This window comes from Microcebus murinus, chromosome 2 (genome assembly GCF_040939455.1).
Source record: "Microcebus murinus isolate Inina chromosome 2, M.murinus_Inina_mat1.0, whole genome shotgun sequence".
Taxonomy (NCBI): domain Eukaryota; kingdom Metazoa; phylum Chordata; class Mammalia; order Primates; family Cheirogaleidae; genus Microcebus; species Microcebus murinus.
Genome location: NC_134105.1, coordinates 67,534,863 through 67,562,793, shown reverse-complemented (window position 1 = coordinate 67,562,793; position 27,931 = coordinate 67,534,863). Strand labels below are relative to the sequence as shown.

The following is a 27,931-nucleotide window of genomic DNA, read 5'->3' as shown; positions in this document are numbered from 1 at the left end:
TCACCGGTCCTCTTCAGAGCCCCTCTTGGGTCTTGGCGGCTAACGACAAACTTTTTCCTTACCTCTGCCAAGCCGGCCTCTCCCGAGAGTGAAGGAAAGGCTTGGCGTAGACTCGCTCTCGCCTGCCGCAGCCGCCGCGCCCACCGACCGCTCCGCCCCTTCCCCTCTTCTTTCCTCCCCTCCCCCAGGCTCGCGCTCCCGCCAGCCGCCGGACCTCTGGGCGGGGAGGGGCGCGCATGCGCGCCGAGGGTGGCGCCGCTAGGCACAGAACCGGAAACTTAGAGACAAAGTTCGGAGCCCCGCCCCCGCCGCGCGCTGCCCAGCCGTCTGGCCCCGCCGAGCCGCGACCCACCGACCCACGAATTGGCCTGGCTTTCGCGTGCGCCATGTCTGGTTCCTCCAGCGTCGCCGCTATGAAGAAAGTGGTTCAACAGCTCCGGATGGAGGCCGGGCTCAACCGTGTTAAAGTGAGCGGGGGCGGGCGGCCTAGGGGGAGGGGAAGGCGGTCGCGGCGGGTGGGATCCCGCGGCCGAGCTGGCTGGGGCGGGCGGGACGCGCGGCGGCTCTCGCTTCCCCTGGGGAGGACGCGCGCTCGGCTGCGACGATCCGCGAGCTGCCAACTTTAGAGAGGACGCCTCGCGGGTCGGCGCTGTGGCTTGGGTGGCCAATTAGTCCGTCCTTCCGCCCCAGGACTTTCCAAGGCGGCCCGCATTTCGGTCCTCCGCCCTCTCTCCCTCCCCGGCCGTGACTCCTCAGTAAGCCTGGCCAACAGCTGCTCCTCCGCGCGCCGTCGCGCCCTTCCCTTCCCTTTCTACCAGCCTCACCTTTTCTCGTCACTCGACTGGGTGTTTTCCGACTTTTGATTCAGAGCGGACTTATGTCTTCTTTTCATTTCCGATTTTTCCCAAACCTAGTCTCTTTAGTAGTAGATTCTTACCTCCAGCTTCTCTCGTCCACTGAACACACACTAGAAAACGAATTCTTGCGTAACTTAAACTATGGATTAAAGAAGCAAGTTTCCGAAACGTACTTGGAGTCTCTTGTTACCATTGGTGCCCCGTGCAGTCTCGAACAAAGAGTACATTTCATGCCTCTTCGGCACGGTTTGCCTATATCTGACCTTGTGGATATCTACTGGTCTGCATGCCCGAGAAAGTTATTAGGGTGGGCCAGTATTAATTAGTCTTATTTATTTTGGCGTTTGGTTAGCACTGGCCTTGTCCTGCAGTATTTATTTTTTTGGGAAAAATCCGTTTGTCTGTTTGGATATGACAACCTGACATTCGGGTGCTATTCTAAATGAAGTATTTCCTGATCTTTAAAATCCTAAATAGATTGGCTTCTTTCTGGTGCAATAGGTTACATGTGTCACACTTTTTGTAATTAAAAAGGAAACATGTAAGTCATGTACCCTGTTAGAAGCAGCCAGTTTCCAAGATGATTTAATTTTATGCTATTAGGCTAGTCTTAATTTCTTCCTGAAATGTTTTGTGGAGTGAGAGAGGGCCTGTCATTTAGCTTTCTTTAACTAGAAATGTTAGGGATCTAGCTTGCTCAGTTGTCACCTCAGGAGGGAAGGGAAATTCCTATTGGTTTTGGTGTGGGAATTCCCTCACTTTCCGTCCTTTAAGTGCTATAGTTGGTACAGCTGTTTGGAACCTATTTCTCAGATCTTCCAATTCTCATCTCGTACCAGTGGTTTATTATGGTCTGGCTAAATTTAGCTCTGAAGTTTGAAATCATATATTTTTTAAACAACTATTATACTATTATTCAGGTGTGCCCTTATCATAGATTGAATGGGCCAGGAAAGAAAGAAAATGGGAAGAGAAAGCAAAAAAAAAAAAAAGGTTAGTGAAAACTAATTTTAAGTAGAGGTACTTAGCCCTAGTCTTCAAAGAAAATGAAGTCCTCAAACTAATGTACTCCAGGAGCTTTACTTTGAAGGATCCTAGCCACTGCCCTCCCCAAACTTGATCCTACCTGTATATCTAATTCAGGTATACAGTTTTTGGTTGGGATCATTAAAGGCCACCACAATTTGGTATTGGAGTTCATGTGTGCCTGATGTAGCAAGGAGGGGAGGGCATCTCTTTGGGATTTTAAATGAGCTTTTCTTTAGATATGTTGTTAAATGTGGATAGGTTCCATGTCACTTTGTCCATGTTATTTTATCTATGACTCTGTGCTAGGTGTTTATTGATGATATTTTCAAACTAGCATGAACTTACTATATTTTAACCTTTATGTTTGAATAGAGTTGATAAGAATTATCACAAATGCTTGACAGACTCTCCCATAGGTAGGTCAGGACACTTGAGAATGAAAAGGGGCACTAATTATGCCAGCATTGCAAGGTTTCAACCTCCTGGGCAGTTATTACAGTATCTTGGGGACTAGCAGCTTGTTCCAGTTTTAGTCTTTGTCTCAGCTTTCCCCACTTCTTGGAATGCTGTTTCTCACTGATGGTTATTTGGCTGGATCTCTTGTCATTGAAATCTCAGCTTAAATGTCACCTCAGACACCTACCCTTATTGTGGTCACCCAATCACTAACAAATCACTCTTTTTACTACAGAGCACCCTGTCTGTCTTTTCCCCAGAACTGTCAGCTCCATTAACAGCAAGATTGTTCTTACTTATGTATTCTCAGTGCCTAGAAGTATATTGGGCTCAAAATGGTGCTTGAGAAATTTGTGAAAAGGAGTTAGTTGGATCCTACCTATACTTTAGACAGAAAATTAACAGTGTGTGTTTCCTGATGGTTAATGTGAATGAAAACAAATAACTTCAACATTATGAAAAATGATACTACTCATTCCCCTACATTATCTACACTTGTTTTTTGAGGGGAGGGGACAAGGAGGGCATAGTCATTTGTAAAAGTACTAGGTACCATGATTTAAAAAGTACTTCTTTGTCAAGGATTTAGTTAATCTATGGAATTCATTAACCTGGGTTATTGTGTCAGCCAAACACCAAATAGATTTGAGAAGAGTTTAGATTCATCTCAGAATGAGGAATTATTTTTATCAGGTCTGGGGTACAGCTGTAATCTGCAGGGGTTTTTGGGATAGAGAGCATTTTAATTTCCTTTCAAAGGCCACATATCCAGCTGGACTAGACATCTGCTCTTACCCTCCTTGGGGATAGTTAAGACTGAGAATAAAATAAATGATTATTTCTCTTATTTTCCAAAACCTCAATTTAAGACTTAGGATATTGGATGCATCTTTTAGCCATTCATGTTCTACATCTGAACCATTCATTGTTTTTATAATAGTGTACCATCAGCTGTTTAATATTATAAAACTGTTGACAGTGACAGCTTTCTGCACAGCGTCATGTGACTGAAAGACTGATGGCAAACTTCCAAGTTTAACAACTTTTCTGAGCAGCCTGCTTTTGAGAGAAACTATATTTGCCCTAAATGTGACTGAAGAATGTTCATATATGTGTGCAATGCTACCCCAAATGGGACTTAAGGAACATCTGTGGCTTTACAGTTATTTATATCCTATATCACCTTACCAGAATACATACAAATAGTAGATGTGTAACTGAATGAATGATATGCCGCTTTTAATCAGTTTTAGTTTAAATGCAAAGGAGCATAAGAGTCTACAAATTTGAAGAACAGTATACTGAATGCATTCATATACAGTTTGTTTTTCTAAATTATATGCTAGTTATCCCACATTATGTTCATTCACAGTAGCATTCTTCCAGTAATACTGCTTTCAAGACAAAGTAACAGTTTGCTGGAATGTTAATGCTCTTTTTGTTTAACATCTAATACTATGTATTGTTTTTAATAAAAAGACGATGTTAAGTACCCTCAGGTTTACACCTGAACAGCCTATTATTAATAAGGAAGATGTGCTTTGCAAGCAAACATAGTTGTACTGAATCATTTGATGCTTCAAATAAGCAAAAGAAAACATAAAACAGTCTTATTTTAAAGCAGTGTTTTTAAGTATAAGAGCTCAGCATAAGACTAGTCTTTAATTCGTATATAATATTTTCTTTTGAAGCAAGAGAAGTGCTGTTTATTTCAAGTACAGTATTTCCAAAGATTTGTGAAAACCTTCATTAAAACCTCACCACCTGGCACTTTCCCGCTTTCTGTTATGTATAGGTTTCCCAGGCAGCTGCAGACTTGAAACAATTCTGTCTGCAGAATGCTCAACATGATCCTCTGCTGACTGGAGTATCTTCAAGTACAAATCCCTTCAGACCCCAGAAAGTCTGTTCCTTTTTGTAGGAAAAATGAATCTTTCAAAGGTAAGTTTCCTTAAATAAATTCATAAAACCCTTCATAGTAGGAATAACTAGTCAATCTTTGCAGTGCCTTAAAAGATCATTCCTTTGGCTCTCCAAGTTTGCAGTCTTTCTGTTTTATAAGAAAAGTGAAGATTGATGAAACTTGCTGATTTAGTAGTGATTAAAACTAATTGTTTTATTTAACCATAATGAAGGTTAAATAGAGGATTTAATAACCACACGGAGGGTCTAAGAATTACTACAAAATTCCACTGCTGTAACAAGCCATGTGTTATTTTTTATAGCATTAAGCCTAATAGCTTGTATATTTTGGGATCCCTAAGTACTAGTCTTGTTTTTGTGCAAGGATCAAATTTTTAATAGTTGAAGAAAATCTGCAATGTTTATGGGGATGGCTTTTAATTAAGTACTGCCAGTTAGTTTGGATTAATTCTGGTGCTATCGCTCTAATAGAACCCAGTTATAGGATAGTATAGCAAAGAATTGGGAACTGGGAATGCAAGAGAAAATTAGGAGATAGTTTAATAAGCAGCCATGGTGTGGGCATTAGGAATGAGGAATATCAGGTTTTACTTTTTATTCTTATTGGGACAGAGATAAACATGAAGGAAATGAGGTAATATGAGTTTTTGGTGGCAAAGAATTTCAGAGTGGATTGAATTTTAGAGAATTAAGAACTAAGGACCTGCTGGCTTTTTATTAAAGCATGCATAAGCATATTAATTTGTACCTTACAGATTACATATCATGTGTGCAAAAATGTTTTATTAGTCCAAAAGAGACAGGACCAAAACAGGCTTTGAATAATTCAAAATGTAACTCAAGGGTGCTACCTTTTATCAATTCTCAGTACTTTACTTAGGACATGTACTCAGTAAAATTGACCTGTGAGAAGCAAACTTAAATAGTGCTTAAAAAAAAAAAGATTTTGTATATGGCACACACCCTTTACTAGCATTCTCACTCTGCAAAGTCCAGGAAGCTGCTTCCTAAAATACCTTGTTAAATGGTTGTGCCCTCCCTTATTAAGCTTTGTGGACTTGGGAGTGTCCAGGAAGTCTGTGTATAAGTACATTTCCAGTAAATACAAATACAATCGTTAAGAGTGTTTAAGTTTTTTGAAATACTGGGGGGGGGGGGGGAGGCAGGTACATGTGAGTAACAGGTGTCGTGTGTGTAAAAGTGCACATGAGGAAGTAATTCTTTTTAAGTCTAGCATCTTCATATTGTAACAGTTTATTCATTTAATTTTAAATGGCAGTTTTGGGAAGTTTCCTATTTTTATGGTTTATTAATGATTCTTTTTTAACCTCAGTTCTTGTTTACACAGTAGTTTATTTTCATTTGAATAAAGTACTGTTAAGAGTCCTGGGCAGCTATTAGTAGTTTTATTTCACAGGAGTCCACAGATATGGCTGGGGTAAAAGAATCCAGATTTCAAAGTAAAATAATGGCTGTTAATCCTAGCAGTTTCAGAAAACAGCTTTGTGGATATGGTGATTTGAAGCAATTTGGAATAGGGAAAGAATATTTGAGTATTAAAGCATTTTTTCTCAAACTTGAATGTATCTACAAATCACTTTGTTAAAATGCAAATTCTAATTTAGTAGGTCGGAGGTAAGGCCCTAGAACCTGCATTTTTTACAATCTGCCATGTTACAATAATGCTGTTGACATTGAGTGGCATAATTGTAAAAAAATCTACCTTGGAGTTTTTACATACTCATAAATGTAGCTTTTAAAAATTATAAGGTTTTTGTAATTTAAAAAATTTAGCATAGGTGATTTAGCAACAGGCAGTATAAGAAAAATAGAAATTACCATGATCAGCACACCTAGAAATAACTGCTGTTAACAGATTGTAATTTCCTTTTAAGAAAAATTTTTTTTTTTTTTTAGACAGAGTCTCACTTGGTCACCCAGGCTAGAGTGAGTGCCATGGCATCAGCCTAGCTCACAGCAACCTCAAACTCCTGGGCTCAGGCGATCCTCCTGTCTCAGCCTCCCAAGTAGCTGGGACTACAGGCATGTGCCACCATGCCCGGCTAATTTTTTGTATATGTATTTTTAGTTGTTCAATTCATTTCTTTCTATTTTTAGTAGAGACGGGGTCTTGCTCAGGCTGGTTTTGAACTCTTGACCTCGAGCAATCCGCCCGCCTTGGCCTCCCAGAGTGCTAGGATTACAGGCGTGAGCCACCGTGCCCGGCCCAAGAAAAATGTTTTTACTTATTTTTTATTTTTTGAGATTCCAGCTTTTCAATTTCCCCTTTTGTACAAAGTTGAAGAATAATACAGGATTAAAAGCTGCAAAAGTAGTTAATCGTTAGAACATATGTGCGTCAAAAACCTGGATAGGAAGACAGGCTTATTTACAATAAGGAAACACATGTAAAATTAAGGTAGCTTTTATATGAAACACTTAAAAAAAATGCTACAATGGGTGCCACAAAAATATTTTTATTTTTAAAAAATAAGGCTCATATTTGCAGTTTGTCATTCTGCCTTTTAAAAACAGTGAATTTTCACATTTCATTAAATATCTTTGTAAACAAGATGATATCAATGGTTGTTCTGTAACTTAATTATACTCTTGAATAGTTAAATTTCCAAATTTGAGGTTACAATGAGTCCTTGATATATATGTATGCTTTACCTCTATTAAGATAAATTTATAGAAGTTAGCAAGGAATGAAGATTTAAAAATTTAACAATACTGTAGTTGATAACCCCTGTCAATATAATACTTTAGTCTTCCACCTAGAGCATGAGGGCTTTATCCCTGAGCCCTTGTCCAACAAACTCTGCTACTCTTTAAGTGAGGTTAACCATTTTTCGTGTTTTTTCATGATTCTGTTTGTGACTCTTAAACATTTTTGTTATGAAGTATCTCATTTTCAAAGTAAGTACAAAGATGAAGCATGTATCTACTATCCTCAATTAAATGTTTCACACTGTTAATTTTTTAAAAATAAATAAAAGAGTTCATACTTTTTCTACCTTTCCATATAGGGAACTTATCCTGAAATTGTATGCTTGTGTTTTTATTTTTTAGTACACATAATTATTCCATCGCATGTATAAATCTTAGTTTATCTATCTATTCCCCTACTGAATTATATTTAGGCTGTTTCCAGTTTTTTCCTTAAAACACTACTATAGTCAAATATCTGTGTTACATGTTTCTCTGTGTATAGGTTTATCTAGGTAAATAGAAGTGTTGTATGTCTTCTACTTTACTAGATATTGCCAAACTGCTCTCCTAAATACTCTTTTGCTTATTTTTCCAGAGATGTTCATTCAGCTTTTTCTTGACTTAAGAGTTTTTATATTAATCTTTTTTACTATGATACAAGTGCATTTTGGGAGTGATCTTAGCAAGTTAATCTGTAGGTCTTTTTATTTATAAAACAAGAATGATACATACTTTCAGGCTGGTTGTGAAAAGAGAAAGTTAGATTTTACTGTTACTGTACCATAGGCATTTCCCATCCTTTTCTCATTCTTTCTTAAAAATCCTGTGATGTATCTGCTCTTTAAATATAAAGAAATAGGCTTGGTTTAATTGAAAGTGCTTTATAAACCAACATTTGTATGAATGCCCTAAAATACCGTGTTCAGAAAAATAGACAAAGTACATGAGCAATTTATTAAAAACTGAGAAATACAAAAACAGGGATAATTGTTAATTATTCATGAAAAAAACCTATTTTCTTTGATACTTTACCCTAATTAACCTTTTTTTTTTTTTTTTTCCATTTCAGGTTTCTCAAACCACTTCTTATGAACTGGTGAATATTCAAGAAACAACTAAATTTGAAGCCTGTACAAAAGCTTAGCCTTATAACAATACATGTGCCATAATATGCAAACTTCTACTTTTGTCAGTACTTAACATCTACCTCTCTGAATTTTCATGAACTTCTATTTCACAAGGGTAATTGTTTTATATACACTGGTGGCTGCATACAATAAAATACTTAGCATAAAAGTGTTTTACTTCCTTATTGGCTTAAATACACTTATGTATTAGTCTATTTGAACACCTGAACAGGTTGTTTTTTGAGTTTGTTCCACTAACTCTTCTCATGTGACTTTACTGCCATACATTTGCAGGAATGCTAGGGAATTAAAGATAAGTTGTAAACTTTTACTCTTTTAAGGTCAAGAGGAGACTGTTAAATTCTATAGTTTCTATCTGTGAGTCATTTACAGGGTTAACTTTGTTTTAATAAATATTTCAAACTCCTTTGGATAGGGGCATTACCAGTTACCCCTAAAAGTCAGTTATTTCCTAATACATGGCTCTCCTAACAAAGATGGCAGTAGAGAAAAGACTGCAATTAAGAATTCCATTGGAAGATACAAGAAAAACTTCAGAACTTGAGACAATGCCTGAATTGAAGCACGATGTAGTGAGGTACACAGGAGCCAAAAAAAACCACCAGGAACTAAATATTAGCTTCAGTTATTTGCAACTTTTTTCAAGTCCTGGTAATACATTTTGCTTAATTTTTTTTTTACCCTTCTGAAAGGATTAAGGGAATATTAAAACATCCCAGAAACCTGGCCTCCAATTTAAGACTATGTGCCAGGCACTAGGTATCTAAGATTAATCTGGTATAAAGGGTTACCTGGTATTTACCAAGCATTTTATTTCTCTCCAGCCCACATGGTCTATGAAAATGCAAATGGAAAAGTTAATCTGAATCTTGATTCCAACTTAAATTATTCACAATTACCAAAAAATAACAGAATTAAGTTTTAGGAAACCTAAACTGTCACCTAAATGACTTTTATTTATATTTGCTACATAAACATACCAACATTTGGCAATTTGTCCAGACATGAAAGGTTTATGAAATCAGTAAATTTTGAAAAGGCTGCTCTGTTAAAAATAATTTAGAAAGTTCTGTTCAGCAAAATCTAATACTATTCCCTCAGCACTTTATAAATGGAATTTTCTTCTACTTGTATCCATTTCCCGGGGCTGAAAATTAGAAGGAGAGAGGAGAAAAGAAAATTAGTGAAAAATTCAGGTAAGAGTAAAAATTAACTTCCTTAGATCTTTTATAGATAACACTAACGCTGAAAAATTCTGTTTGTCTCTGAGACCCTGAGTAGTCAGTCTCAAGTCTAATATAAAAGGTGTTGGTGGTTACTCTTCTGTGTGTGTGTGATTTTAGAGTAAAAATGTTAAGTACTGCTTACTAAATAGAAAAGAATGTTTTGTAACATTGAGGTTTTCGTTTATGACTTTAAGATCATCTCCAAACCTCTATAGCAATAGTTCTTAGGAAACATGCAGTAGAATCATATAATAAACAGATTATTGGGCCCTACCCTCTAAGTTACTGATGGAGTAGGTCTGTGGCCTAAGAATTTCCATTCCTAATAGGTTCCTAAGTCCCACATTGAGAACCACTGATCTTTAAGAAACCTCAAATGAACTAGGGTTAATCACCAATCCCAGATACTGTATGTCACACAGTTCTTTCTAGCTTATAGGAAAAGAAATTCAGAAGCATAATTTAAGATCTAAACATGCAAAATTTAGAACGCATGGTTTCCTTCTTATTCCATACTTTTTTTGGCAGGAATGAAGGAGGGGTAGACAGGGTTTCACTCTGTTGCTGTGGTTGGAGTGCAGTGGCATCACTGTATTATTAGCTCAATGCAACCTCAAACTCTTGGGCTCAAGCAATCCTCCTGCCTTAGCTTCCCAAGTAGCTGGGATTAAGGGTGTACCCAGCCCTTAAATGGCTTTTTAAACGATAAGCACATACCTTATGGACCCATTCATACTCTCCGTACTTAGAATCAAAGGTTCCTTTCTGAAGAGATCTTAATTTTAAGGTAAATCGTGGTCCAAGTTCCTGAATTCCCACTTTCTTTTCACTCTTGAATATGTATCTTTAAAGACAAAAGAGTTAATGAGGAAATTAGTTTGAATGAACCCAACTGTTATTTAACATGACAGGGTTTAAAAGATAATTTATTTTCTTCTCTATAAAACTTGTTACATTAGAAAACAGGTTCATGTTGAAAATATATTTCATGAATGAAGTCAAAATCCAAGGAGTTAAAGTGCCTCACCTATGAAATCTAAAGAAGATATAATCTCGCTGATTATGGAATGTGGCAACCTGCCTTCCAATAAATTGAGGATTATGAGGAAAGAGAGATGCAACCATACGTCCAATTGAGTGACCCAGCCGTGTTGTAAAATTATTCAGAATTACTTCAGGTATGTGTTCTGTGGGGTCCTTACCTCTTCTCTAGGAAACAAAATGAAGAATACCAACAATGAATCAAAGATAACTGGCAAAACAATAATTCAATTTCAAGTATTAGAATTTATGTGACAAATTTGAAAAATTTAGTTTTCTTTATGACAAACTACTACAGATAGCTTATCAAACCCATGAAATAAGATGTATCTATTTTAATAAGATGTATTATTTTAATATTCAGTGAATGCCTCTAGGCTATAACTCAATCAGAATTTCACAAGAAAACCATCAACATTGATAAAATTACTACACAAATTAAGAACAAATACCATTACTAAAATCATTTATTTGATCTGTAAGAGACAGCATCTACTAATCAAATACGATGAGGGATCAATACCAGTCAAAGGATGCATAAAACCTACCTTAATTTCTTTACGAAGACGAACACTGCTCATTTTAAAATGAGCGGTTGGACCATTTGGCAAGTGACTCAAAATAAGTCCATCTGTTCACAAAGGTTAAGAAAAAGACATTGAACTCTACAATCTACATCCAGTTGTTTAAATAACTGGTCTTCCGTATGTCCAAAGATCTCTAAAATCAATAGCTAAGTGAAAAGGTTGGGGAGGTGCACACATTGCTCTGGGTTAACTGAAGTTTTCCTACCATACCCAAAACTCAAAACACATCAGTCAACCCAAATCTTTCAAGAAAATTGATTAACTTAGTGTAGTCCTCTTTTTCTTTTTACAATAACAAATAGCTTGTCGTCTCCCTTAATAGGGTTATCTTGAGGCACCCTAAAGTAGGTGAAAAAAGCTATTTAATTGGCCACTACTCTAACAGGAATAAGCTAGAATGGGATTCTAGAATAATTTAGCATTGTAAATAGAATATAAATTTACATCCAGGTTCTGAAATTGTAACCCAGAAGTGCCACTTTTAGACATTTATATGGTCAGGATATGCTGTCAGCTTTGAACATCATCCCATAAGACCAGAGACTCCTAAGTTCTCTTCTTAAAATCAAGATTATTAGCATTTCCTCAAGAGAAAAGCCCTTACTCTTAGGACTGTGTCATAAATTATGATCAACCAAGTAATTAGTAACCACTTACTATCTACCAAAGAGAATTATGCTAGACACTCTAAACTGCAAATGAAATGTGAAAACTTTTATTACAGTCAACAGGGTTAGTAGCCCAAAGGCTCTAAAAGTCCTGGACGCAGCTAGCTTAGATTACTATATACATAACATTCCTTAAGTCTTTGTAGCACAGCTTGGCTTTAAGCTAACCTATGACACCCTTACTTTTCAATGAATAGTTTTTGGCTGCTGTTCCACAGTATTATGAGCAGGCAGAATGAATGGCAATGAATAGGGCTTTCATTAGAAGTTGTGGTTATCTTCAACTTTCCCCACCAAATCTTACTGCTTTTACCCTTACAGTTCTTCACTTTAACAGCCTCCTCTTTACCCTCACTGTTATTGTTTCCATTGAGGTCTTTGTGCTTTTCCACCTAGATTATTAAAACAGTATTTGACTTCCTCTCTCTCGCCATTTCAAGTACATCATCTAATAAACTGTAAATCAAGTCTGGATTTAGGCCTTGGTTCTATAAGTAATCAGCTATGGGCCTGAGCTGTGTCATTGTATCTGTACCATAGTTTCTCATGTGCTTAGTGAAAAACCAGATAACTTCACATTTTTGACAGCTGTGGCTAATTTCACACTACTCTATCATCACAGACGCATCTACAGAGTCAAGACATCAGTACAACACTCATAAATGGCTACAAACTTCCCTATATTCCCTATACCCCCACCAAAGCTGCTCTATCATCACAGACTCATCTATAGAATCAAGACATCAGTACAACACTCATAAGTGGCTACAAACTTCCCTATGTTCCCTATACCCCCATCAAAGCTGTTCCCTAATTGGTAAATACACAATCTTATATATTACACATGTTTATCCTATCATGCATTTTTTGCTCATGTTTTCAAATACCTGTGATATTTCACTCATCCATTAAGGCCCACTTCAAATATTATCTCTATTTACAGTCAGAATTAAGCTCTAAATATTTTCAGCTCTCACTGTTACTTACCAAAGCACTGATTGCTTATTTGAGTTATAGTCATGAAAATGTCTTTCTTCTCAACTAATCCATTAACCCTTAGATCTGTTTCTGACATATACTAGTGCCTACCACATTGCAGATTATCAGCAAACATTTGAATTCTTTCCCTTCTATATTTAAAATTCACCACGGGTTCAACTTAATGCAGTACAGCCCAAAATATTTTTTTCTTAAATTTATTATTTTTTTTAAGAGATGGGGTCTCATTATGTTTTCCACGCTGCTCAAACTCCTGGCCTTAAGTGATCCTCCCACCTCAGCCACTGGGGTTACAGGTACAAGTCACCATGCCTAGCTGCCAAAAGTATTTCTTTTGCACACTGAATATTTTCTCAATGTGCAAAGTATCATTTGTACATTGAGAAAATTATAAAATATTAAGGGATAGGTTACGTAAAAGTCATTTCTTCCAACCCAAATCAAGTCTTGAATCCTTTCTAGAACATTCTCACTAAACTGCGGTTTGTGTCGAAAGTAAAGCACAAAATCCAAACTATCAGTTTCTAAAACCTTCCTTTCTTGAGTACCTGTACTGCACAAGAAGCTTTATTTCTATTATTGCTAACTCCTAACATAAATCATGCAAAACAAGAGTCATTATGACTATTTCAGTAATGAGAAAGAGGATGAGGATGGACAAGGAAATTAGCTGAACTCCCAGACCTAGGCAGCTGGCCACATTTGGAAATGTATAGAGGCATTTTGTATGTCAGGATGACTGAGGCATTACTGGTATTTAGTGCCTGAAGGCCAGGAATGCAAAATCTCTTACAAGCTGCCAAGAGTATAGTAGCAAGAATTATCCTACCTCAAATGCCAAACAGTTCTCCATTTAGAAATAACAAATAGAGGATGGAGGTCTGTACAGATAAACCTTCCATGCTTCCCACTATAGCACATTTATTAAAATGCCTACTGCATGCTGTACATGATGCCTTAGAAACATAATACATTTTGTGATTGTTGTGAGAACCCTAAAGACAGATATTACTTCCTATATTTAAAAAATGAGGAAACTGAGTGGCTAAGAAACGAGTAATGTCACAAAACTTGTAAATACTGGAGTCTGTATTTGATATCATATCTGCCCTGATCCAAAGCCACTAGACTACAGTTTAAACAGTTGACAAAATTCTTTAGTTCACCATTCTCTTTCACATAGTAGCCTTTCCAATATCTTTGGACAGCTGTCATATACCCAGAGACTAGCTTCCCATAGGCTGAATATTCAGTTTTTTCAACGTTTCCCCAAGTGTTTGCATTAGGAGTCATGATTTATTATTCCTCCCCAACTGTCTGCATTAGGAATCATGATTTATTATTCCTGAGCCCATGTTAAATCTCTAAGAATCACCATTATTTCTTTTTGGCTCTTAAACTGTTCTTCCTTGAACCAGCCTACATTTTCTGTCTGGATCATGGCAAAGATAAATCTGTAGTACTCTTTCCTAAAAATTCTAATTCCGTTTGCCTGTCTCATATCTTCCTCAAAGAATAACAGTTCGCTCAGATATTTTTTGAAGCTAGGATATCTGACCTCCTTAAGAATTCTTGACCTTATCTTACAATCTGTTTATCCTAGACGGACTTCCAAGCCCCTTACCAATGTCCTTATTTGAAGATCATTTTCTGTTAACAGAGAAGACAAAAGCAAAATAAGCCTTTTGTTTTCCTGGTGTCCCTCGCCAATACTTTGCCATCAGCTGCCTCACTAGACTTCAATCAGAAAAGATCAAGTATCTCTGAAATTATTAAACTCAACATCCAGGCAGGATTAGACTTACAAAAATTCTATTCATTGAGACTTTTAGAAACTATCTACTGCATAATTCTATCTCCTCAAGCATCCTTCCTCTGCCTTATACCTCTCATTCACTCTTATCCAGCTAGACCCAATGTAAGCCCCTCTTTCTCTGTGAAGTCTTTTCTCCCTGATATCTCCAGTGTTTAATAGTCACAGGGTTTCCACTATATTCTGTATTTCTTTCTTTAATTGTACCACCCACACTATATTTTGTTAGTTTGCATGTCTACTCCAACTATGAATTCCCTAAAGGCCATCTCTTGTTTTATCTCTGAATCTTTTTTTTTTTTTTTTTGTGAGACAGAGTCTCGCTTTGTTGTCCAGGCTAGAGTGAGTGCCGTGGCGTCAGCCTAGCTCACAGCAACCTCAAACTCCTGGGCTCGAGTGATCCTTCTGCCTCAGCCTCCCGAGTAGCTGGGACTACAGGCATGCGCCACCATGCCCGGCTAATTTTTTTATATATATATCAGTTGGCCAATTAATTTCTTTCTATTTATAGTAGAGACGGGGTCTCGCTCTTGCTCAGGCTGGTTTTGAACTCCTGACCTTGAGCAATCCGCCTGCCTCGGCCTCCCAAGAGCTAGGATTACAGGCGTGAGCCACAGTGCCCGGCCTCTGAATCTTTTAGTAAGGATTAAAACAGTGTCTTAACATGTGCCTGATCAATGTTTGCTGAATATAAAGGAAAAATCAGTTTACAGAATTTTGGATAGAGATGTGTAATTTTTTGGCCAAAAAAAAAAATTATTTTCTGAAGTTATAGGAAATATTTCCTTGTTTTTTTAAAATATATTTTAAAAGGGGATGACAAAGGGGACAGGAAAATTGCCTTAAAAAAACCAAAGGATACTGGGAGTTTTACGATCTTCATTAATAACAATCAGGTCTGTGAAATCTCTTGAGATGCACTGTGGAATAATTTTTTTCAGAGCCAGTCCTCTTCTGTAATAAACATGTGAGTTTGGTATAACTGTGGAGAGCTGTTCACAGAGTCTTACTGTTCTCTGTAAAACAAAATAACAAAAATTCTCAAAAGTAACAAAGAATAAAAATTTTACGTGGTATATGATCATAAGGAAACAAATAATGATTATTATAAGATAGTATTATTAATAAAACCAACACTGGGAAAGAATGAAATCTGAACAGTGTTTCATTTTTTCTCAAAGGCTGATCATCCTAGAGCAGAAGTTCTCAATAAGAGATGATTTTGCTCCACCAGGGGACATTTGGAAATGTCTGGAGATATTTTTGATGGGTAATTGGTGGTGGTGGTGGTGGTATATAGTTGCTACTGGCAACTAATGGACAGAGGCCAGGGATGCTGCTAAACATCTGATAATGAACAGGATAGCTTATCATATCCAAGAATTATCCAGCCCAAAATGTTAATAGTGCTGAGGTTGAAAAACCCTATTCTAAAGAACTGTGATTAGTGAATCTACATATCATCACCAGTACTACATTTTATTTAGCTTACTCACAGGCATTATCTAGGGCAATTAACTAACTCTTCTGAACACAGTAAACAGAAGTAATATAAGAAAATTAAGAATTCAAGAACTATACTAATTGATGTGTTTACCCCATGAGGCCTATCTGATGTTGTGATGAGAATCTTGGGAGAAGTCTGCCTGTTGAAGTAAGAAGCAAATTCATCTGTAGCTTCATCATAAGCAACCTGAGAACAGAAAAGAGATAATTTTACATAAAACAAATAATCTTCTGAGCCAAAATTTTAAAAGTAGTTTCAGTAGTACTATTGGACATTGACTACCTAGCTGATAAGGGATTTTAAAGAAGGACTAGGAAGGACTGACATTAATGGCAACACAAAGAAGTTGGGTGATTTTCCCTTTGTAGAATATAAGTATAGAAGTGAATAAATTTGTCAAAAATCATTTCAGGGCACAAATAGAAATGTGCTTATTCTTGAGCTACTTTAATTTTCCCCATCACCTTATTTGGTGAAAACAATAACTTTACCAACTCCAGGGCTAATGGTAGGCAAATAACCAGCAGTCTTGGATTCAGAGGTGGCAGGCTGGCTCAGGACTGAGGAAGGGAAGGAATTAGTGGTGGGGGTGGTGGTGAAAATTCACAGCTTTGCCAGTCCAATGTTGCAGACCCAGTTCAAGGGTAGTGTGGACCAGCCAGAAATTTAAAGGAATGCTCTCGAAGTGAAAAAGCCATAGAATGGCTAAGATAATCTCCATAAATCCCTGGCTGACAGCTAACTGTACACGTGTCGGGGAAGAACTCAGTGAGCCCTGAAAGGCAAGGGAGACTTGAGAACTGGCTGCAACCCTGAATGTATTTGTCAACTCTCAAACAGCTGAGATGGCAGAAGGTATGTATGTTTTAGGGGCCACTCAAGGGGTCTCAACCTCTGCAGAATCACTAGTTGACCATTAAAGACACACAAACACAGAGGCAATCCCTAGGGAAACAGGTTAAAAATAACAATAACAACAACAACAACAAAAAACCCCAAAAAACTGAGCAGAGACACAGTGCTACTATGGACTCAAACTGTAGACAGATTCTACAGTTTAAGTCCAGGCAAATTACTAAAATAAAAAAACAACAGCCCTTACAAAATAAAACAGAATCCAGAGTCACTACAATATATTGTCTAAAATGTCTAGTTTTCAACCAAAAAAAATTATTAGATATGCAAAGAAACGAGAGTATGACTCATAATCAGAAAAAAATCAGTCAACAATAACTGACTCTAAGTGGGTTCAGATGTCAAATTTAGCAGACTTCAAAGCCACTATAATAAATATATCTAAGGATTTAAAGGAAAACACAGGCTTATGGCAGATCTGAAATGACAAATCAATGAATTTGAAAACATTAATAAATATTATCCAATCTGAAGAAGACATAGACAAAACAATCATAGAAAATGGAGCAAAGCTGGGAAACTCATAGGACAATGTCAAATGTTTCTATAGTATGTGTAAAGGCAGTCCCAGGAGGGGAGGAGAGAAAGAAAGAGGGAAAAAATTGAAGAAATAAGGGCTAAAAACACCCCAAATTTGATGAAAAACATTAATTTACAAACCCAAGAAGCTCTATAAACCCCAAGTAAAATAAAAAGAAAGAATACCTAAATGCATCAAAGCCAAACTGCTAAAAGTGAAAGGCAGAAAATTTTGAAGGAAATAAGAGAAAGTATAGGAAATGATGATTAGTGGAAATAATAAAGGCTAAAATGCAGTTAAATGGTATGTTCAGAGTACTAAAAGAAAAGTCAAGAATTTTACATCCTGCAAAATTATCTTTTAAAAAGGAAGGCAAAATAAGTACATTTTCAGATAAACAAAAACTGATATTACTAGCTCCAATTAAATTTGCTATACCTTGATTTCACCACAATGCAATATATCAATGTAGCAAAACTGTACTTGTACCTTGTGCGTGTATATAAATAAGAAATAAATGGAAAAAAATTGCTATAAAAACAAATATAATACCTAAAGAAACTCCTACAAGCTGACAGAAAATGACACTAGATGGTAACTCAGATCCAGAGGATGGAAAAAAGAACACTGTAAATGGTAAATATGTGGATAAACATAAATGACTGTGTGTATGCATGTATGTTTATGTACATGGTTAATTTCTTTTAAACACATGAGATTGTTTAAAGCAGTAATTACACTAGGTTTATAACATAGACAATGTAGTATATATGACAGTAACAGCACAAACAAGGGTGGAGGAAATGAAGCTATACTAGTACAAATTTGCTATATTTACCAGAATTGTGTGAGCATTTATTTGAAGTAGACTAATAAATTTAAGATGCATGTTATAATTCCTAGAGCAACTAAGAAAAATAAAGCTTAAATCAAGAGGAATTAAAATGGCATACTAGAAAAATATTTAATACAAAAAAAGCAAAGATGAACAGAGAAAAAATAAAGATGTACAAAATTTTGAGAGAAAAAGCCAAATGGTAGATATAAATTGAACTACATCAACAAACAACATTACATGTTAATTGTCAGACTAAATAAAAACAAGATTCAACCATATGCTGTCTGTAAGTGACACACTTTTTAAGTGGTTTTATGTATATTAGACAAAATACATATTAAGAAAAGACATACTGCTAGATGAGACATTTTATATTGGATTAAGGGCCAGTATATCAGGAAGATGTAATTTCAATTATGTAATTAGATGTCTAACAATATAATTATAATTGTATATGCACTAAACAAAAGAACTCCTAAAAGACATGAAGCAAAAACCGAAAGGAAGAAACTGACAATTCAACAAGTGTGCATGGAGATTTCAATACTCCTCTCTCAGTAACTGATTTAACAAAATAGAAATTCAGAAAGAATACAGAAGAACACTATCACCCAACTTGAATCAACTCTCACATACATAACCCCATCTCAAAACAGCAGAATACCTGCATTCAAGGGCTTCATAAAACATTCTCCTCAAGCAGACCATATACTAGAACATAAAAGTCTCTTTATTTGAAAAGGACTGATAATAAACTATGCTTCACAACCACAGTATCAAATTAGAAATCAACAGCAAGAAAGAAACCTAGAAGGTTCTCAAATACCTGGAAATTAAACAACATATTTAATAACTGATAAGCCAAAGAAGAAATCACAGGAGAAATAAGAAAATATCTTGAACAGACTGGAAAACAAAAACACACACACAAAATCAAAACTTATGTGCTATAGTTAAAGCAGTGCTTGGGGGACAACCAGCACTTTAAATGCTTACGTTAGAAAGAATGAAAAAGTTCCATCTAGGAAAAAAAGCTGGCGAGGGGGTAGGAGGGGAGAGCAAATGAAACCCAAGGTAAGCAGAAGAAAAAAATTATAAAGATTAGGGGAAAACTAATGAAATAAAAAAATACAACAAGCAAAAAAACTAACGACATTATAAAAAGAAATCGACAAATCTTCCATTAAAAGATATATTCACATTAACTCAATGAAAGCAGCACATTTTAAAATTTGTAGGATATACCAAAAGTGGTACTTTGAAATAAATAAAGATAAAAGGAAATATAAATGAATTAGAAAACAAAGATTCAATAAAATCAAACAAAAAAGTACTTTGAAAACACTAACAAAATATAATAGATAATATCTCTGGTGAAAACTGATTAAGAGCAAAAGCCCAAATAAATAATACTAGGAATGAAAAGGGGACATTACTATAGTCTTACTCATGAACACAGATATGCATTAAATCCAAGCAAAGTATTAACAAACCAAAACAATGTGTAAAAAAAGATAAAACATCATAACCAAATTGGGTTCATCTCAAAAATGCAGAAGAGATTTAACAATAAAAAATCCATAGAGGTCATTTACTACATTAATGCAATAAAGGAGAAAAACCACATAATCATCTCAATATTTGCAGAAAAAACAAAACATCTAATAACGTTCTACATTAATTCAGGATAAAACAAAATAAAAAACAGCATAATAAGAATATATAGAATTTCCTTAACTTACATGGAGAATCTACCACTAGTGACACAAAATGTTAATGATGATACATCATAAGTATTCTTTTTAAAATCAAAACATGGCAAACATGTCACTACTGCTTTTTCTATTTATTTGACATTATGCTGGAGGTTCTAATCTTTGCTGGAGGTAAAGAATAAACTGTTAGTGGAATGAAATAAGAAAGCTATCATTCAAAGAAATGATTATCTAAACAGAAAAATGAAAATAACATTCAAATTATTAGAAACGAATTTAGGTAAGCTACTGGTTAGAAAATCATTACCCAAAAAATGTGCTGCTTTCATTATTGCTTAAATGTAAGTATCTCTTTTAATGGAAGATTTGTCGACTTCTTTTTGTAAGCTTCCCAACTAGTCTGCTTACATCTCCAAGTATAATACATTCTCAGTACAGCAGCCAATTATTTTTATGATCACATCATTCTTCTATTCAAAACCATCCAATGTCTCCTCATTCTACTCAGTATAAAACCAAAGTCCTCATAATGGCCAACAAAGTCACCGATCTAGTCTTTCCCCTTCTCCATACTTTCCTAGCACCTCTTCTACAATCCTCCCCCTTGCTCACTTAATTTCAGTCACAACTGGCCTCCTTGCTATTTTTCAACAGCATAGTAAGCACACTCCTGCCTTAGAGCTTCTGCATTGGGTGGTCCCTCATCCTAGAGGTCTTTTTGCCCAAAGATGGCTAACTTCCTCACATCCTTCAGGTCTTTGCTAAAAGATCATCTTCTCAACAAAGCCTCCTTGATCATCCTATATAAGATCACAATCTTACCCAATAGAAAAACTAGCGAGAGAAACAAACTGATTGGGGGAAAAAAAGGATATGAAAAGATGTTCAACTTCATTCAAAACAAGAGAACTGCAAAACTACACTTGAGATACAACTGCTCACCTATTGGACTGAAAATATTTGTAATTGCAAAATCTTGAGTGAAAATTTGAGGAGTAACATTCATTTACATAATTTCAAAGTACATCCCCTCGAAATACTTATTAATTACAAAAGGATCTGAAAATCTGAAATGCTCCAAAATTCAAAACTTTTTAAGCACTGACATGATACCACAAGTGGAAAATGACCTGACTTTCTGTGGTGAGTCACAATCAAAGCCTTGTTTCATGCACAAAATTTATTAAAAAATCACATAAAAATTACATTCAGGCAATGTGTATATGGTGTATATGAAACATAAATAAATTTCATGTTTAGACTTGGATCCCATCCCCAAAATATCTCATTCTGAAAAAATCCAAAATCCAAAACACTTCTGGTCCCAAGCATTTTAGATAAGAGACACTTAATCTGCATTCCTGTAAAAAATCCATAAACTAAATATAATCAGAGGAAACATCAGACAAACTCATATTAAGGTACATTCTACAGAATATCTGATCTGTACTCTTCAAAAAAATCTCAATGTCATAAAAATAAACATTGAATAAGGGAACACTTGGTCCAAATTAAAGGAGTTTAAAGAATTATTACAATAGAATGTATGACCTGGGACTTTTCTTATGCTGAAAAAGACATTATTGGGATAACTGGTAACATCTGATAAGATCTATAGACTATATAAATGTTAATTGTCTGATTTTGGTAACTGTGCTGTACTTACAAAAAAACATTTGTTTTTAGGTAAAACACATTCAAATATATAGAAATAAAGGGCATCATGTCTGCCACTTACTGTCAAGCATTTCAGAGGTAATATTTAGGAAATCTGGGTGAAGGGTATACACAATTCCTACTTTTCTACTAAATCTGAAATTATGTCAAAATAAATAAAATTAAAATGCATATTCATATATACATAGCCACACCCCAAAACATACATATACATAAAATTGTAAACCCTCTCTCTTTCTACTCCAAGTAGTCCTGAATCTTTTCTACTATTTTACTTTAGTAATCTATCACCTGCTAATATTTGTCTCATTTATTTATTTTATTATGTTTATCTCTCTAGAATGTAAGCTTTGAGTGGGCAGAATGTGTGTGTGTGTGCATGTGTGAATGTGATAGAGTATTTTGTGCACTAATGGATCCCAAGTCCCTTAAACAGATAGCAGGCAAACATTTGCTGAAAGACTGACAGACTGAATCAGTGAATGACTACACCAGGAGATATGTGAAAGAATGTTGACAGCATCACCGTTTGAAAGCAAGTAAACATTACAAAATCAAGTTTCCTTTAAAAAATTTTAAAAAATATACAAAGTATTTAAACCTTGATTCTTTCACTGTACTGTTGCCAACTATTTAAATAGAACATGCAAAGTGGAAGATCTTGAAATCAAGAGTTTTATGAGGATACAAAAAATACCATGAATGTTATCCTTATGTATCAAAATGTCTAATACTACAAAAGTCTACAGTATGAGGAATTCTTTTAAAATATTAAAAAGTACTATTCAGAGATTATATGACAAATTTACTGGATTTATCAAAAGCATTATTGGGAAGTTCAATTATGATATAATCTAATGAAACAATTATCTCAATTATGAAAAAAATCACAAATGATACAATTTAATTGTGAAATAATCTACCAAATAATGGGATAATCCATTATATGACTTTACCAGTGAGCATTTTAAATTAAACATCAACACATAATTTATCAAGTGTGATCATTCAAATTCATTCATGACTTCTAACATTACCTCTTCATCATTAGGGTCTACTATGGTTTCATCATACACTCGTTGGTTATCAATGGTCTTGGGTATAGGCTTTGGTGGAGCCTAAATAAAAGAGAAAGGATTACATTTTAGAAACATTTTACATTAATTATTTTACATTAAAGTTGAAGTAAAATAATGGAAATCTTGAAATAACCCCAAAACTCAATCTGTTCCTATCAACCTACTGCTACTGCTACATAAATCCTAGTAACAATATTGAGTAAGAGGCATTTTAACAATCTAAACAGAGACACACACATACTATTAGAATGGCTAACAATCAATGAAATAGCTTAAAACCAGAGAGATGTCACAGAAAAGAAATAGGAGTCACAATTACTACTAAGGAGAAAAATATCAAATGGTATTTAAAAAAAAAAGGAAAGAATTACAAAAGTACCATGTGTGTGACTTTGTTTCACTATGTCCAGAAAGCTATTCAGAAATATGTAACAATTCTCAGGTTGGGGTAGGTAACAACAAAAAAATTTAAAAAATGAAGAAATACATAACAAAAGTCTACCCACTGACCCAGTAATTCTACTTTGGAGGATTTATGGTAAGGAATGTTAAGGAGGGGGAAATTTATACAAAGAAGTAATAACACTATTCATAATGAAGAGAAACAAGGCAAGGTCCCAAAACAGGGTACACATACTATGGCATGTCAACATTTGTGGAATACTGTTAGAATCAGCAATCATCCACTCAGTTTAGACCCAAAAATTGTGTAAATGAACAGTTAAGGAGCAGGAACACAGAATTATAAGAACACACTAACTGTAATTCAATATACATATATATGTACACCAGCAGAGATATAAAGAAGATATAAGCTGATAACTACTTAGGATTTAATTTTTCTATTACTGTATGAAATACATATTAAGTTTTAAGTAGTTTTTTAAAAGAGGCAGTTATAAGAAGTCATCTTTCAGTCCAAAACCAAGAATGGTGATATTTTCAAATGGTGATCAGCATATTAATTTACTATAATTGACTGATTATTGAAGAGTTAAAAGGAGACTAACATTAGTTGACACATCAGGATTTTGCAGTTAAAACAGTCTAATATTGACAATTTCAAATGGCTTAACCTAATGCTAAAAAGAATGGATGAAAAAGTAGAGTGTTTAGTGTTTGCATATAATCTTTGTATTTTTTCCCTTCCTCAAGCACCCTTATCCTTATTTGGTACCTTTATCTTAAGAGATGGGAATGTGGAAAGTTGTATGTTTTTAAAATTTTGCAACTATAAATCATAACTTATGAGTAACTATAAATGAAAATAATTTATCTGTGCAATAATCTAGGAGTATTTAATAGTTCTTTTTAAGTTTTTTCAATAGAAGAATGGGCACAGTAGCTCACACCTGTAATCCTAGCACTTTGGGAGGCCAAGGTGGGAGGACTGCTTTAGGTAAGGAGTTCAAGACCAGCCTGAGCAACATAGTAAGACCATGTCTCTACAAAAAATGGAAAAATTAGCCAGGCATCACAGTGGTGCACACTTGTAGTCCCAGCTACTTTGGGAGGCTGAGGCAGGAGGATCCCTTGAATTTGAGGTTGCAATGAGCTATGATAATGCCACTGCACTCTAGCCTGGGCAACAAAGCAAGACCCTGTCCCTCCTCCCCCAAAAATGTTTTTCAATAGATTTCACTTCTTACCAATACCACAAAAATAGCCAAATACTTTCTTGATGCATTCTCTGTTCTTTTCTTTGCTACAATCCATCCAAGAGTCTCATCCTTCTCCCATTCCCCATTCTCACTCTTCACAACTCTCATTCTTACATACACATACTTCATCCTACTCCAGAAGAGGTTCTGTTCTGCTTTTCCCAACCTTGCCTGACAAAGAGCCTTTGTTTCAACTCACAAGAGCTCCTGCTCCAGGCCTAACTTGGGAGCCTTCCCCATTCCCAAAGTCAGGGAGAGGTTTCTCTGCCTCTCAAACACATAAAGTTACAGGCAAAACACCACCACTGTGTTTACTGTTTAAGTATACAATCATACATAGTAAAGGTAAAAAATAAATGCATAGAAAAAATAAACAACAATTTCACATGAGTGGTTATCTCTGGAGGTAAAAGCAATCAGGAAGAAGCAGACATGGGGCTTCCAACATTATTTGCCTTAGCAAATGCATTATTTCTTAAGCTGGGTAGAAGATAGTAAGGGTTTTGTTACATTATTTTTGTAGGTTTTTATACTTCTGAAATATTTCATAATAAAATTTTAAAAGAAAGTAATTCAATATAAATATCAGGACACATTCCTTAATATAAGATAGAAAGAAGATGGCTAAAAATTTTACTTACCTTATCACCAAGAGCCTCTCTCTCTTTTTTAAGTCTTTTCTTGGCTGCCAACTTTTCCTAAAGATTTAAAAAAAGAATATTGAAAAACAAGGATTTATATCACAAATACATAACAAAACTACAAATTACTAATGCTATGAATATTTAAACTGGGCAATCCTTATAATCTTTTAAAAATCTGGACATAGGTTTTTACACCTAAATGACTGTAAACCAAATAAGCTGGTCAATCAATCAGATTTAATAAAGATCTTGCCGCTTAAAAAATCTAAATTGGACAGTTTGAGCATTAAACTTCACTAGCTTTATCTTTTAACCTCAAATTAATATCTTTTAAGCCTCAAATTAACTTAATGAAAGCACAAAATGTATATCTAAACAAGTTTACAGATTTTGTTGTGTTGTTTTTCTAACCAGCTGCATCTTAAGACCATGGTTATGCTGACTGCTTCTCTTAAAAAAGCACTAAAAATAAGGAGAAATAGAAGATGAGTTTTCCAACTGTTTCTAATAAAACTGTCTCTAGTTATCCACATATTTTATAATCAAAATATGTGTTTAGAACTAGTAAGAATTTACAACATGGGTCAGGATTATTCAATTATCAATCTACATCTTCTGGAGATTTCTAGACAGAATGTTAGACACGTAACAGAAATATTATTATTATTTTTTTTTTTTTAGACAGAGTCTCGCTTTGTTGTCCAGGCTAGAGTGAGTGCCGTGGCGTCAGCCTAGCTCACAGCAACCTCAAACTCCTGGGCTCGAGCGATCCTTCTGCCTCAGCCTCCCGAGTAGCTGGGACTACAGGCATTCGCCACCATGCCCGGCTAATTTTATATATATATATCAGTTGGCCAATTAATTTCTTTCTATTTATAGTAGAGACAGGGTCTCGCTCTTGCTCAGGCTGGTTTTGAACTCCTGACCTTGAGCAATCCGCCGCCTCGGCCTCTCAAGAGCTAGGATTACAGGCGTGAGCCACCGCGCCCGGCCTAGAAATATTATTTTTTTCCAGCACCTACTGACCCTCACTCTATCAAGTCTCAGATTAAAAATCATAGGCCCAATAAGTTTTCTAGGAAATCCCCCTCCCCCCAATACATGCACACCAGAATGGGTTAGATATCCCTTGTATGGACTCCAATAGCACCTTGGCAAGATGATGAAAAAGCATCAGTCCTGGGCCTCAAAAAGGATAGTATGAGGACGCAGGCAAATAAAAAGAATATTATGTGTAAACTTCTATGTTGTGCAAATGCTTTCTTCCGACTGCAATTTAACCACAAATGAGAACTGTAACCTTGGCATGTCGTTTAAGTTTCAGTTTATGCTTACCTCCTGAACAGTATGAGGATAAGGCTGTAGAACAAATACAACTACTAGAAAGTTTTACAGTACTAATTACGGTAAGAGTTGCTCCAGGAATCAGAGAAGCGATACTCTGGACTTACTATGTATTGCCTATATCAGACCAACGCTAGGTAGACTGGCCAAAGTGGGGACCTTCTAGGCCAATAAGGGGTAATTTTAACTACTAGGAGAGAACTTCTGGCTTTAAGAGCTGTCTAGGAAAGGGAGCCTCCACGCTGTCGCTCAGGCAAAAGGGTGAACTTGAGTTTCCAAAACAGGACAAGGGGACCAGCACACATGAGCTGCGGCGTCACCCTTGCGTAGAAGTAGCTCGAGCGCTTAGAGCCCGACGGACCACCACATTTGTGCGTCCCTCGGCCAAACGCGAGCCACACTGCGCATGCGCCCAACCGCCTCTTTGCTTACCTTCCTCTGCTGCTGTTTCCATCGCGTGAACATTAAGTGTCGCCGCTGTTTGTTCTTAATCTCCGAAATGCTGAAGCCTGGGGGAAAGGCAGCCATTTTCGGGGGTTGGACCCCGCTTTCTGTCGTCTCATGCTCAGCCACTGCAGCTTCCTGAAGTTCTCCGCTAGCGGCTTTCCGTTTCAGGCTTTTCTTCCCGCTGCCGCCGATCTTCTCCCCGGACTTCGCCATGGTGTTGGCTCCTTGCGTCTGCCCGGAAACGGAAATAACCTTCACCTCTGACTCCTTCCTTAAGCTTTTACTTCCGGGGTCGCGAAGGTCATACGCTGTAGACGGGCGGATTCTTGAGTTTTAGTTAGTTAGAAGGAGCTAAAACTGAAGCTTGAGGGAAGTTTAGGCGGCTTGCCCTGTTGTATGAACAGTGAAATGAGTTCTAGGACTCAGCATCTGCTAAGAGCACAGCCCTCAAAATTATGGAACAAAAGAATTCTTGCCACATTTAGCATACATTTTACTGGAGACAAACCTAAAATGAGCACAAAAATAAATTTTGTGGTGAGCTAAAAAGTGATATATGGTATGGAAAAAATAGAATAGGGTAAAAGAAGATAAAGAGAAGGTAGAGGGTCACATTGCAATTTTAAATAGGATTCTCAGCGTCGGCTTCATTGAAAAAGTTACATTGAGTCAAGATTTGAGGGAGGTAGTGGGGTGAACTGTGCTGTTATCTAAGGGAAGAGCTGTTATTTTGAGAAAAGCTGGATATCTAGGAGAAAAGCCATCCCAGCAAAGGAAAACAACCAGCTCCAAGGCTCCTAGTCAGTAGCAAGCGTGGTATGTTAAAGAAAACACCATGGATGGAGGCCAAGAGTCAGATGAGAAAGGAGAGTAAAGAAGGAAGAGAAGGGTTAAGATTGGATAGGTCATGTAGGGTTTTGTAGGGCTTTTGTTTTTACTTTATATGAGATATAGATCTCATAGGATTTTGACAAAAAGAATGATATGATCTGTCTTACATTTTTAAAAGCATCACACAGATTTTTCTTTGAGAAGAGACTATGGGAGCTGGGTGTGGAAGGAGAGAAGAAAGAATAGTGGTTTGAACCAGGGTAGGCCTAGTGGAGGCGGTTGGGAAGTGATCTG

The 27,931-nt window shown here is 36.1% G+C and overlaps 3 protein-coding genes across 5 annotated transcripts in view; 1 reads left to right on the top strand and 2 right to left on the bottom strand.

Annotated features, from left to right (window-relative positions):
• SPATA1 (spermatogenesis associated 1) overlaps positions 1-150 on the bottom strand; it is a 41,430-nt gene extending 41,280 nt beyond the window's left edge. For all 3 annotated transcript variants that reach the window (XR_012916188.1, XR_012916193.1, XM_020282705.2), the window contains exon 1: positions 63-150. The gene's annotated coding sequence lies outside the window, so the exon portion shown is untranslated. The remainder of the gene's footprint in view (positions 1-62) is intronic.
• On the top strand, positions 148-8,154 carry GNG5 (G protein subunit gamma 5). The gene is made up of 3 exons (XM_012747569.2): positions 148-467; positions 4,138-4,283; positions 8,047-8,154. The coding sequence occupies exons 1-2, from the start codon at positions 237-239 to the stop codon at positions 4,261-4,263; spliced, it is 357 nt and encodes a 118-aa protein (XP_012603023.1). The 5' UTR covers positions 148-236; the 3' UTR covers positions 4,264-4,283; positions 8,047-8,154.
• On the bottom strand, positions 6,727-27,037 carry RPF1 (ribosome production factor 1 homolog). Its single transcript, XM_075999683.1, has 9 exons — positions 26,792-27,037; positions 25,013-25,069; positions 22,669-22,749; positions 16,057-16,152; positions 15,322-15,475; positions 10,941-11,023; positions 10,379-10,560; positions 10,069-10,195; positions 6,727-9,272 (listed from the first exon to the last, which is right to left on the bottom strand). Exons 1-9 carry the CDS (start codon positions 27,017-27,019, stop codon positions 9,231-9,233), a joined length of 1,050 nt encoding a protein of 349 aa, XP_075855798.1. The 5' UTR covers positions 27,020-27,037; the 3' UTR covers positions 6,727-9,230.
• Positions 27,038-27,931: the final 894 nt, after the last annotated feature.